We start from the raw sequence: 13,964 nt of genomic DNA, 5'->3' as shown, positions 1-13,964 counted from the left end.
TAATCACTTTTACTATGGGACACTGAAGCTGAATCTATTTCAGAAGCTTTGGAGAGAGACAACCACAGGTAACAAAGTCTTACATTGTATGTATATTTAAAAGCTGTTGAATCTAAATATTGAATGATTGATTGAAATCTATATCTATATGGGTCACAGAATAAGGTCATATACAGCCTATACAGATGGATGATGTGTCTCCACTTCCTCTCACTAGCCAGGAATTAAGCCAAAAATACATGTGTAATAAGAACTACTTAAAATGACAGAAACCATCTTTGAGAAAAATGTATTTGATTTGTACTGTACTAACCATTTCTGGGGAGCTGTCAAGTCATCCATCTTAATAAACAGCCTATGGATAAGGTTAGTACGTAAGTAGGCAAACAATATTTCCACCACATTATTACCCCAATAAACAACAACATAGAGGTAGATGTAGTAGAGAAGGATTGATCAGACCCCTGGGAACCTCTTTGGTTGTAGATGAAAATCTCTTCCTGCTCATTGTCATATTGTTTGGGATTAAACAGGCTCAGAGAAATGACAAGGCCCAGGTGTTCATAAGAGACAGCCAGACAGAAGTGATCTGTCATGCCAGCTGCTCCAGCTATCAGTGATAGAGTACTACCGTCTGTGTGTGTCTGCGTGTGCATAGCTTGTTCGTCTCAGAGGGGGTCATCAAAGTCATCGTGTGGGTGTGTACGCGATGACTTTGCAAAGATAACATGTAATAAAACCAAAAGAGATGTTTCTTCAATTGAAACTGATTATTCGGTCTGGAAGGTAAATATAATATGCCTGGTCGATACTTTATGGTGGTCGAGACAAGCGCAATAACACACGAATGCAAGAGTTACACAACAGAAACACCACCCCAACGGTCATGAGCAACAACGGATGTTGAAACATGCAGAGCTACTTCATCTTTTTTGTGCGATCCAAGCACCTTTACTGTATTTGTGTTGTGGCTTTGCCATTGTGTTGTCACTTCACATTCATGTTTACCGTTAATGCACTTGTGTGAGACGACTCGGCCACAGTCATATTTTTAATTCAACATAGTCTGTGTGACGCCAAGTGTTTGTGATGGATGCTTAGAAAAAGACACTCAGGGTAACAATACTTTAAATAAGGATTTTGAAATGAAGCATGATTGGACGCTGATGAATGAGCTTTCCTTTGTGCAACAGATTGCACAGGCACATGCACACCATAACCTCAATATGGACCCAGAGATACAGGCTCTGTTTCTTTGTAGTTAATTCACGTCACAAACACACAGCAGCAGCAGCAGATGGAGAGGCTCAGCGAGCTGGACATATTCATATTTCTCCAGTCTGGAGGGAGGAAAGTATTACTGCTAAGACTGGCAGGAACTTCCTTTTGGCCTGTAGAATGTCAGATGGATCCAAGTCATCCATCACATTCCCGGTTCCTTACTTTCAGCTGGCAGATCCCCAGCACCAGTGTCTAGTATCTCTGTGTCACAATGTTTGAACCAACACTAAGCTCTAAGATTGTTTGAAATGTTTTGATACATCAGCAACATACTAGGTGCTCCCAGGAGGCAGCTCAACTGGTAATGTCTGTGCAACACATAATAGTGGTTAACTGCAAAGACGAGAAAATGTATTTTAAGTTATTAACCATATGGTAAATATATAATATATATCATTGATAAAGATATACATGACTGAAACATAAAGCCTATTATAAGATAGTAATTACTTACATCAAATCATGGACGACAGTGATTGATCAAACATTGTAGTTTTTTGCCAGTCAAAGATATGCAAGTTTATGTTTTGAGTTTAAATGGCATTTTTAGAGCTAACTCTAACCTCCTGAAGGAGTAATGAAGTGAGTCTGTGAGAATTATGTTTCCCTCAGAGCTAAACGTGAAGAAGCAGAAACGTGTGAGAATAAAAAATATTATCTTATTATATTTTGTAGAGTCAAACCTCCGAAAGTTTAATCATCTGTATGAGTTAGGTGTGCTGTGAACGTCTAAAATTGGGATAATATTCTGGCTTTATCGATGGGGATGTAGCTCAGTGGTAGAGCGCATGCTTCGCATGTATGAGGTCCTGGGATCAATCCCCAGCATCTCCAATCTTGCATATTCTCTTACTGACTCTAGTAGCTAACCTCCTGATGTGGGTCTGTGAGAATTATGTTTCCCTCATAGCTAAACTAGCGAAGAATCAGAAACATGTGAGAATAAGCTCATGCATTTAGAAAACTTTTTTTTGTAATCAAGGTGATTCTTTGTACAGTCAAACCTCGGAAACTTTAATCATTTGTATTTGTTAGGTGTGCTGTACACGTCTGAAGTTGGGATAATATTCTGGAATTGTAGAAGGGGATGTAGCTCAGTGGTAGAGCGCATGCTTTGCATGTATGAGGTCCTGGGATCAATCCCCAGCATCTCCAATCTTGCATACTCACTGTAGTAGAACTAATGCTAACCTCCTGAAGGAGTGAGTGTGAGAATTATGTTTCCCTTTGAGCTAAACTAGCATAGAAACAGAAATTTGTGACAATAAGCGCATGCATTTGGAGAGAAAAGGTGCAGTTAAATTAAAAATATTCTTTTTTGTAATCAAGGTGATTCTTTGTACAAACCTCTGAAAGCTTAATCATATGTATGAGTTGGGTGTGATGTGAACATCTGGAGTTGGGATATTGTTCTATTACTATAGAAGGGGATGTAGCTCAGTGGTAGAGCGCATGCTTTGCATGTATGAGGTCCTGGGTTCAATCCCCAGCATCTCCAATTTATGCATTTCTCTGACTCACTGTAGCCGAACTGTGAACCTCCTGATGGAACCCTGACTTGTATGTACATCAGGAAATGAAATTGACCTCAGAGCTAAACTAGCAAAGAAGAAATATGTGGGAATAATCTTGTCTAGAGAGGAAAGGAGCAATTATCATTTTAACTTTATTTTGTAATCAAGGTATTCTGTGGGCAGTGGGTTGACTCCTGGATGAATGTCTGTTAAACTTGAAGGGGATGTAGCTCAGTGGTAGAGTGCATGCTTTGCATGTATGAGGTCCTGGGTTCAATCCCCAGCATCTCCAAATATATCTTAAATCTTTACAACTAAAACTAATTATTAGACTGATTCATTTGAATAATTGGTTTCAGGTACCCACAACGTTCATCCTTAACCTTCCCTTCTGTGAGAATAAGGAGGCAAATAAGACATATATTTCAGTGACGTGATGATGAGGGAAGAGAGACACGTTCAGTCTGGAAACCGAAAGGCCATTTGGGTTAATGGCAGCACTATACGTCAACCACAGGTGATGTCACCCACTCTCCTTGTCCTCAGTCTGGCAAAGGGCCAGAGGGCGTCTGTCTACTGATACTGTTATCAATATCCTTTCTGTCACTGTTATGTCCGGACGTCGCACTTTTTGTTTCCCTCCCTTTGTCAAGATCTTTGTGTATTTGTCTGTATCTTTCTGTCTCATGCTCTGATTCATCTCTCCTCTGCCTCTGTCCTTTCATTCCTCTACTTTGTGATTGAGATATGAGCGTGTTACAACTGTAAACCCAACAGAGATAATGTGACTGCTGCTACGGGACATGCTAAAGGGTCAGCAGAGACAACAAAACTACATCAATCCTGCAAAATCTGTACTTCCCCCTCTGGAACAACCTTGTTTTGACTGATCAGCCAAGCATCCCATTTTGACTGGCTCGTAATTTTTTCTAAAATGTTGAAATACTTCATTTCTCTGACCAACTGCATGGGAAATAATAAAAGTAAAGCTCCTCTGATCTTTCTATTAATAAGGATCATCTCCGGCAAATGTCCGATGCAAAGAAAGGAACCCCTTCCATCTTGTGTTTCGTCTGCAACAGTTATTTTCTGTCTGACTCTTTATGATGTGTCTACCATGTGGCAGAAAGAACCAAACAAGCAGCAATACTAGTCATAAATACTGAAATGTTGAGAAAAACAAGGATTTGAATGTTTAAAAAAAAAAAAATGCTACTCTTGTTGATATGTTTCATTATGTGCTAAGGAAACAAAACAATTACATTTCTCTCTCATCACTCAAACAATAGAAATAACTAGTTTTAATCGGATGCTATCCCTGAGGGCCTGCTGCATTTAGATTGACTTGTCTGTTAAGCCATGTGAGGAGAAAAACCAAAACCACTGGTGCCAAAATCATCTCCATCTCGGTCTCACTCTGCTCCTCGCCGTCGCTCTTGCTCTGTGACCCATTTCTGGATTTCCTCCCTGGTGCTCAACTGTACAAATACATTTGTACTTTTATACTTGTTGTGAGGACCCTCATTGACACAAGTTATTCCTCACCTTTAACCTTCACCAACACAACTGCTGAACCTCACACCTTTGTCCTCATCTTCACCCTAAACCTAGTTTTCCCACTAAAATCAAACCCTGAACAATCACTTTGCAGAATTGAGAACCAACCAAATTATCCACACTTTGCAATAATGTCTGCAATCTTCACAAATATAGACATACAAGAGCAACAAGAGAGCACACACACAAACCCACAGCCCTCATAGTTGTGCTGCCACTATAAAATGTATAATGCAAAAAGATCAGATATGACTTTTGCTCCAATTTCTGTAAAAAATGGATACCCCACCCACTTCCTTTAATATACTGCACTCCAAGGACTGACTGAGACACACACACACACACACACACACACACACACACACACACACACACACACACACACACACACACACACACACACACACACACACACACACACACACACACACACACACACACACACACACACACACACACACACGGCTAGAATAAATAGTCTGGTGTTAAATAAGACATATTTGCTGTGTTCTCTCCCTCCCACTGAACAATCCCACCCAGCCTCTTACACACACACGGACACGATTAAGATTCCACCACGCGTCCAGATTCCCAGAATCTACACTGCTTCCTGAATTTGGTGAACTTTGTGTGATATATTAGTTACAATCCAAAATTTCTTTACAAATTGCACAGTGGGTCATTCTTCCATTCTCGGCATTCAAAAAGTCAAACTGTACACCATCATTTCTGAAAGTCTCTGCACCCTCCCTTGTGGTTTTCACTCCACTGGCAGGTGTTCAAACTCTTGTTTTCAACACAGGAAACACGCTGTTGAACTTTCACTCCTGGGTTTACAAGTAGGTAGCTGTGCGTAAACTACTTTTGAACATCCAGTGCTAGACGGTTAAACTTCTTATCTTTGATTTAAGCCTGCTTTAGTTTTCAGCCAGATAAACTCTGAGGTCAGTGTAGCTCTTGGATGCAGCTCTGACCCCATTCCTTTTTCTATGCTGGCCAATTCTACACAGGCCCTCATCCAAAATGTTTGAGGCTTTACTGTTAATAATGCCTAAGAGTGAAATATCACAGAAAGTACATTTAGGAGTCTGTGGCCCCATAATTAAGAAGAAATATTTAGATTGTTTTCTCACCTGTAACATTTTCTCTTTACGATAAACAAACATCCATCATTTCTCGAGAGGATCTGGGCTTTAAGCCACGAAACACTATAACTCATAATACTGTATATGGAGATGTTATGGTAGCAACACTTCTGTTTTCTCCACTGTGGAAAGAACTTTTAATAAAACAGTTTCATGTGGGACATCACTGGTGTAGTCGAACCACGAGCGGTGACACCACTGTCATATGATCGTGTTTCAAATACTCTTGCTCTAAACACTTGAGGGAAGAACACTGGAGAACTGCAGTGGTCTAGTCCCACTGGCATCACAGAAGCTAAAAGGGCGTCAACCTCTCTGTCATTCAACTGTGGTTACTACAGAACCATGTCTCCACGGCTCCATTCCAAACATTTCTGTGTAGATATTTATGTGAATACTGGCGAGAGAGAGAGAGAGACAGAAACACCACTTATATTGATTGATTAATATAATAAATACTTAAACTATATGTGATTTAGTCGCTACTGCAGGGACACGTACGGAGTGATTCCTGTAGATCTACCGCAGACAAAATATACACATATGCTTACCATTACACAAAATACACACATGCACTACAGAGCATAATCACTGCTCTTTCTTTAGATTGGCAGAATCAGAAGAACATTTCACCTGAGATATGATGTAAAAATAACAGCGGGGGGATGGGGATTATGGCAGTAAACATGCTGAATTACATAACTGACATAATTGTGTCAGGTGAGCTCAGACTCTCAGCATCGTTAGTATCATCATTTCCCACATCTCAAGCACTAAGTTGCCGCAGTTTCTCCACTGATACAGAAGCTATATATCACTCTGGAATAAAAGCATTCCAGATGGTGCATACAAACTTTTGCAATGCAAAACTACGCTGCTTGTGTTTACCACACCCTTCTTTCTAAAACAATTTTTTTGTAATCTGTTTTCTCATCTCTCTTCTCCCTGTATATTTGTCTTGTTTTTTTTCTTCATTTCCATCCAGTCCTCACAGATCTCTCTACTTACTTACCACTTGTGAATTGAGCCTTCATTTATTACAAAGATAACATAACATGTTGATGGACCACTGCATTTTTACTTTTAGTGTCTTATAAACACATGAGGGTTAGGTACTTCTGTGTGCATAACACAAAAATAAAGAAACAATCAATCATAATAGAGCATGAAGGATAAGTATGTGGAATGAAGTCTGAAATAGATGGTACACCTTCAAGTTGTATGCGGTGTGTGTTAATCCTCCAACGCATTGATAGCACTGTGAGTGTGTTGATGTCCCAACCTTGCATTAAAGTGCACTAATTCTCCTTGTGTGATCCAGTCATGTGTAAGTGTGTATGTATGTCTCCTACCTTCACTCTCAGTGTACGTGACGTCAGGTGAGGGAGCTTCCTGTCCCCAGTCTCCTCCACTGTAGACTTGCACGACCAGAAGTCGCTTGAGTGACACCAGGTCAGCGTCTTTCAGCCCCTTCTCACACTGGCAGACGATTCCCTGCCCTGGCTGGCTGGTCACCACGGTAACCTGGGAATAAAGTAAGACGATATTGAAAAACATGGAATAAAAAGCACCCAGACGGAATTAATTGAAAACAAAAAAGTTTACAGCGGCATCCTTGTACTCAATGTATGCATCCAGGACATTTTGGCAGCAATTTAGCCAGTAGCTGCTCTTGAACAACCACACTTAACAACCTCTAGCACTTTTAATTGGGTTATTATAAGGCCACAATGCAGTTCCTCCCCACTCCTATTTTCCCCAAAAGGCTGTGTTTAAATTGTTCCAGTTGGCATTATGAAAGATGAAAGTTACATGTTGAAGTACAGGCGAAGTAATCCCCACAACAAAGCACTCTTTGGGGTCTCACTGTATTTATTTGTTAAGAGTCAAGACATTAAACGGGCAACATTAAATATGAAAATGTGTCCCCAAAGTCTTTACTGACTCCCCAAAAATAGAGAAAACACACTTGTTGGCTCCATCTTTCTGAAAACGTGTGCTGAAACCATACATTTAGATTTCGAACCCGTGTGACGTCCTATGGGGCTCCAGCTTAATTGACACTCCCGGAGCTAGGTTTCAGGTCTGCCCACAGGTATTTGGTCCAATTGTTTCATAGTAGATCTAACTTGCAGCCCTTAAGTAAATTTATAGTTACTAAATTAAATACATTATGTCAGAACTACTGTCTCAGTTTAAGCAAAGCAACCCACCCTGACAGAAAAGCGGCTTATCCATATGTTATAATGACACAAATCTACACTAACATACAAAACATATTTAATACCATCTTGCTGTATAATCTGTAATTGTAAAGTTTTCTGTATCTGAGCTATTATTAACTCACAAGTCACGACAGGAAAACTGCTGGATAATTAACTGTAAACGTTTTTTTTTTACTAATTGATTAATTTTCTGATAACGAATGATTCTGCAGAACATTAACGCAAACAGCAAAATCTGTAAATGAGCACTGGCTATATCTGAGGAAGGAAACAGATGAAATTAGTTTGGGTGGAAAAAAGATAAGCTGATGAATGAAATTAACAGCAGCAGTAAATGTTGATTATGATGTGGTTATTGATGCGTTCTCTTCTCTGCTTCCTGCTCAAAGTAGAATCTGTCTGACGCACATCATCATGGAGGACATGAGTCCATGAATGAAAATGTGCATTGTATAATTTCATCAGCAGCTCACAGACTGGCGTGCACAGTGCCACGTCTCTGCTTAGTGTCTCTCTCTGCCTTCTAATAGTGCTATTCATATCTGCTGCTGTCGGAAACAGTGGCTCTTAGTGTAATCATCTGTCCAGAGCTCCCGAATAAAGCTGGCTGGATTTGAGAAATCCTCGTCAACAACCCCAGAGCCTTGTATCCAGAGGACACATTGTTCAAATTTAACAAGGCGGCCAGTGAGCGGCTCATTTTTTCGCTGTCTCCCCAACAGTTAAATATACTGTAACAGATGAGATGCTTTCAGTAATGGCAGCTACTATCCCGCTTCCCCTTAACTGCAATTTGCTGAATCAAAAATCTATTTACAGCTCATGGGCCTGGAAGTGGAGAAGTGGCCTCAAGCTGGCTGTGAGTTACATTACATGAACGTTTTTATGAAATGTGCTGCATCTAAGTGGTTGTTATGATCTTTTATTGATGTCAACAATCCGATCCACATAATGAATGTACGTTATGCTTTATTGTACATATTTATATTTTTTGTATTTTTCTTACTTTGATATTTATCTTAACTCTTAAAAAACACAGTATTCAGAGTGGAAGGCAAAGAAAGAATTTCATTGTACAGGACTGTATATGTGACAATTTTACACTCAATTTGCCACTTTTAAATGAAAGCTGATTGGATATTCTTGTAGGAATGAACTGAGAAGTGTCTCTGGTGTGAGTTTTTCAACTCTTTCTAGACAGAAGACTCAAATGAGTGGAGCTCATTTGCTGCATTTGAATGAGCTGGGCTTAATTGGACAGTGTGAGGTTAGATGTGAAGAGTTCTCAGCCACTAAAATGGACTGTTAAAGCTTTTAAAAACATGCTAATGGGATTCATAATTCAATATGTTGCTTGCTGCTGCTAAATACAATGAATTGGTGCTGAAGAGAGCTATATATAAGTACAAATGGAGCCTCTTCACTCCATACATTAGCATGAAGCTTGAATACCAAAAGAGATGTATTCAGTCTAAGCTAGTCTGCAGCCGAAGAGATGTTCCCTCGTATGGAGACAGAAACCAGATATTTAGAGGAAATTACTTCATAGACAATTAGGATGACAAAGTGGTAACTGTACTGTGTGTCATGGTTATCTAAGTCTATATTCAGGGCAGGCAGATACAGTTTTTCTTTTCTTGAGATAAACATGTCTCCACTGTTTCAGGAAGGCTTGCGGGTACATAGTTCAGTGGTAGAGTAAATATGCCTTGCTTTCATGAGATCCATGGTTCCGTCCCCCAGTAACTGTTGCAATAATCATCATCAATCAAAGTTGCTAAACTCACAGATGTTTCAGGGAAGTACTTCTAGTCTACAAATCCACTTAAGGCTCATTTATGCTCTACGTTAGATACGTATATGGAAACAGATGGAGACTTCTGTCTATCCTTAATGTACTGTGCATTCATTTCCTCCGTATTTGTGCACATCTCCTGAAAGCTTGAGGATACGTAAGAACCCTTTGAGGGTGCCAGCACCATTATCTCTTTGAAAAATGGTTCATCAATGAAGCGCAATGAATCCTGGGCTAAGTTGGGCCGGGAAGGACCCATGCGTTGGATCATTGGTTTCTCAGGGATGAAAGAAAACATGTCAGCCGCATTTTAAGGAGCCTCTGAATGGGACAGCCTTGTCATGCCGCTGCGTCTTCAAATGCAGCCTCCGAAGGATAAAGACAGCCTTAATTTTACAATGATTTTAGTCCAAATCCAAAAGACGTTATCTTGTTGTGCATGAACAAGGTCTGTCTATACTCACCTCCACAGATGTGTTGTGGCTGGGCTGGTTTCCATTACTGGTGTGTCTGATGTACTGTTTAAACTGCTGAAGACTGTCCAGCACAGCCTGTCGCAGCAGCTCACCTCCTCTGGCTGCTCCCCTGACGCATCCTTCACCTGGAATAGACCTCAGCTCCTCCACACAGGAATGCAGCCTGGCCAAGTTACCACGGACCTGCTAAAAATAGAGAGGGACGAAAAGAGAGAAAAGGGATAAAAGTGAGAGATAATGTGGGTGACAGAAAGCAGCAAAGGGAAGAGGGGCGAGAGAGAGGGTGCAAAGGCCAGCAATAATAGGAAGGAGATAGAGTGTTCTCCACTACTCTACTCAGTCTTACCACAAATGGCAGGAGACATTCCTGCTGCCTGCTGATGGCGTACAGGCTGAGTAGCGGTATCCTGCAGGGTCCATCCAGATTACAGGCAAGGGAGAAGAAGTTATCCAGAGCATCGCAGAGCACCGTAGATGTCTCCGACCACCACGGTGGCAGTGCTTCAACAATCAGGACCCTGGCTGGTTGCCTTCGGAATGAGGAGGACCAGAAAGCAAAGCTCCCAGAGTTGGAGGAACCTGCCGGCCTCTTTCTGTTGTCCATGGACATCTGTGAACGAGAAACACTCGATGACAAAGAAAATGGAGCGAGATATAATGGGAATATCCAAAGTAAGGGTTCACTCCAGGGAAGAAGCATTTACCTAAGAGCACAAATATAACGACAGATACAGCTATTAGAATTGTTAATTTTTGAATTGTTAAACCATTCACCTTATCCATATTTATCAGGGAAAACAATCTTTTTTCCTTTTTATTTCTTGAAACGCGTCATCAGTTGGAAAAACGTGTGTGTAGCTGTCCAAAGTCAACAGTCAGTCATGCAGCACAGAGGATGTGGGCTGATGGATGCCGAAGGGAAAACCCCTCATGTTTCCGAGGAAATCATTCTGTGTGAAACACTGTTATTACGTGTATCTGCATGAGTCTGCCTTCTTGTGTCTGCTCTCTAGCATCATCATTACTGTGGAGAAACCCTGTATTTAGCAACATCAAGGACCCCCTGTTGTGACACTATCTGTACTGTTAGTCATTGCTCATTCCACACCTGAGTGGAACGAGAGTAGACATGGAACAAAATTGCTCAAACGGGAAACGAGGCAACAGACCATGATACAGTTTTTTTTTTTTTTTTGTCATTTCGCAAGAACTGCTTTGATCAACAATTTACAGATCATTTTAAAAATATGCAGATTAGACTGAAATAAATTGTCAGATTGATAATAAATTAATTGTTTGAGGCACTGATCTCTGCTTCACAAATTGCAGACTTTCTGATTTGTAATATTCTTTATGTCACTATAAATAGAGCCTAATAGGGATTTGGACCATTTATTAGACAAAATATACAAGATGAAAACACCACATTAACTGAAATACAAGTATATAGCAGTATATATTTATTCCTATCCCAGCAAGGAACGTGCTTTGGGACTAAACTGGAAATAGCACAAACACAAGCAGAAACCTCTGATGAGCCTGTGTTCAAGGTCTGGGTGCAGCATTTCTAAAGACTTACAGACTTACATTTTTGTTTGCACATTCTCTTTTCTGATTTGAGTAATGAATCAATTTAAAAGGGGAGGGAATATTTCAGCTTTCCTTCATTATGTTGCCATGAATCTGCCACTGAGTCGGCTTCATATCATGTGTCTGTCACAGGCTTCGAACAGATACACACATTAACATACTGGCCTGCTGATGTCTGCAACTACACGTTGACCAAGGTATCAAGTCTCACGGAAAATCACCTGAAAGCCTGAGTTGCTTTTGTGAAAGTGAAATTCACCCAACAAACATCCCTTCCTATCAAAAGCTGAGCTCTGAGGACTCATTATTGCCCGGGATCTGAACCCCACTGTCCTGATCTTCACAGAGAAGGGCTATTTTACCACTTAGATCCAACATAAAGGGCATATTGTGTGAAAATGTGTGTTTGTCGTTTGATGTTATGCCCCTCTCATCTGTCTCTGACTCAGCTCCCCCTTTATTAGCCTAATTTTATCCTCCTCACCTCCCAGATCACACGTCTTTCACATTTACCCCTTTGATCCTGGCATCATCTCTTGGAGAACTCTCCGTGTAAACATAAATACATTCAGCCCAGTAGGCAAACAACATTAGCGTCTGTTTGCCACACTCAGCTCAATTTCTTTGCTGACATAAATGCATCTCATACACAACATTATTAAAATGGCAAACAGTTTAGTTTGAGCTACAGTTTAACGTGCATGTGAGCGTGCAAACTTTCTATGTGATGAGCCATCGTCAACATCAGAATTAGCTCATGTAAACCTGGGAAAGGTTTTAAATGAAGCAGAGAATTAAAGCAAAATTAAAGAATTTGACTATTTTCAAGAGCTCAAGGGGGCAAGAAATATGATAAACTATTATTCAGCTGACTGCTAGCTCTTTCACTATCACTTTTAGCTAACTTTTGCTAGCTTAAATTACATTTAGCCACCTTTAGCTAACTGTTACCTTAGCTAGGTTTATGCTCCTCCTCTTCGGTTGTTCTTGGCTGGAATATTGATGTAGACGCAGTAGATACAGAATATTTCTGAAAGTATAAATATTTAAGAAGAAAAACGACAAACTTTTAACTCCCTGTAACTAGGTAAACAACTGTAAGCTAACAGTTTCCTAGCCAGCAGGCTAACGCTAACCTGTAAACACAGCCGGGTTACAGGCAAAGATTGTCTATTGGAAAGATGTGTCACCCACCTTTAAAAACTTACCATCCAGAAACTTTACTTTTATTTTTCGTCATCATTTATTTTCAAACTAATTATTGATCACTTAATTGAGTATATAATTTAATAATACTAGTATATGTTGTATATGTATTATTATTATAATTATAATTATTATTAATAAAAGTACAAAAAGGGCAATAGTATAAATATATAAAATGCAGAGTATGTACATAATATACACATTTCACTGTACTATAAACCTTAGTTTATTTTAGACTGACCAGATTACCACCACTATCACACATATGTTGGAAAACTACAGAGCCTGGAGCGCCTGCCATATCTGCAAAGAGAAATAAACACATAGAAAAGCACAATGTAAAGTAACCTCCTGCCCAAAGACTGCCCTCGCTTCATGTGTTTCATTCTGCTCTGCATTTGTAGATGAATCAAGAAAAAGATGAATGACAGGCCAAGTGCAGGGACTGTGTGTGTGTGTGTGTGTGTGTGTGTGTGTGTGTGTGTGTGTGTGTGTGTGTGTGTGTGTGTGTGTGTGTGTGTGTGTGTGTGCGTGTGTGTGTGTGTGGTGTATGAACGTTTTTTGTTAAGTGCTGTGGTCTGTGTAAGAGGCTTTGGCGCTGGGTTGTGAAATGAGAGGTGATTGATGAGCAGTCACGTAACTCTCTCTCACATGTACACACAAACACACAAACGCACACACACTGCGACCTACTACTTTTTTGGTGTGCATGAGATTGACATGAAAAAATTTGTAACATGTACATCTGCTTGAGGGAGATAAGATGAGGTGTGTGTGTGTGTATTTGAGACAGGATAATATAACTTCTGCCAACTCTCTGTACTAGGCGTTGCCATTCCCAGATCAATTTGCCCAGTCCTGATTTAAAAGAGTGTGTGTGTGGAGAGCTCAGATGTGCTTCATGTTGCTGTTGGACAGTGGCTTCTTGAAGGCACTGGCAGTTCTCCACCCTGTCACCCTTCATTTTTCTCCTCCATCCCAGTTTACACTATTAGTCAGACATGTCCACACACACACCTCACACTCCTCTTACCTTCCCACCTGCCCGTCAGACCTCGACGCTCTAATTATATCTGTTACGTCTGCAATGTATATGCTGTATTTATGATTAACACTGGGATGCATAGATTTCACCATGGGGTTCTTACGCTGAGACTGATGTTGAGTGTTCAGTC

General features: G+C 40.3%; 1 protein-coding gene and 4 non-coding genes across 8 annotated transcripts in view; 4 read left to right on the top strand and 1 right to left on the bottom strand.

The window, feature by feature from the left end:
* Positions 1-12,716, bottom strand: part of m1ap (meiosis 1 associated protein) — a 33,430-nt gene extending 20,714 nt beyond the window's left edge. Inside the window, exons 1-4 of one of the 4 annotated variants that reach the window (XR_004617006.1) lie at positions 12,535-12,716; positions 10,340-10,603; positions 9,982-10,179; positions 6,850-7,021 (exon numbers count right to left, since the gene is read on the bottom strand). Coding sequence is in view for 1 of the 4 variants with exons in the window: in XM_034615603.1 (XP_034471494.1) it covers positions 6,850-7,021; positions 9,982-10,179; positions 10,340-10,603; positions 10,768-10,776 (643 nt within the window). In the remaining 3 variants the exon portion in view is untranslated. Of the gene's footprint in view, positions 1-6,849; positions 7,022-9,981; positions 10,180-10,339; positions 10,604-10,767; positions 10,983-12,534 lie in introns of those variants that run through there. The other 3 variants (XR_004617005.1, XR_004617004.1, XM_034615603.1) reach the window with 3 other exon arrangements.
* Positions 2,044-2,115, top strand: trnaa-cgc. The gene has a single exon. It is a non-coding gene; the product is annotated as a tRNA-Ala (tRNA).
* On the top strand, positions 2,365-2,436 carry trnaa-ugc. Its single transcript has one exon. It is a non-coding gene; the product is annotated as a tRNA-Ala (tRNA).
* Positions 2,708-2,779, top strand: trnaa-ugc. The gene has a single exon. It is a non-coding gene; the product is annotated as a tRNA-Ala (tRNA).
* trnaa-ugc lies at positions 3,016-3,087 on the top strand. The gene has a single exon. It is a non-coding gene; the product is annotated as a tRNA-Ala (tRNA).
* Positions 12,717-13,964: the final 1,248 nt, after the last annotated feature.

This window comes from Hippoglossus hippoglossus, chromosome 18 (genome assembly GCF_009819705.1).
Source record: "Hippoglossus hippoglossus isolate fHipHip1 chromosome 18, fHipHip1.pri, whole genome shotgun sequence".
NCBI classification, from domain to species: Eukaryota; Metazoa; Chordata; class Actinopteri; order Pleuronectiformes; family Pleuronectidae; genus Hippoglossus; species Hippoglossus hippoglossus.
The sequence above is the reverse complement of the archived record's forward strand: the minus strand, read 5'-3'. Positions and strand labels throughout refer to the sequence as shown.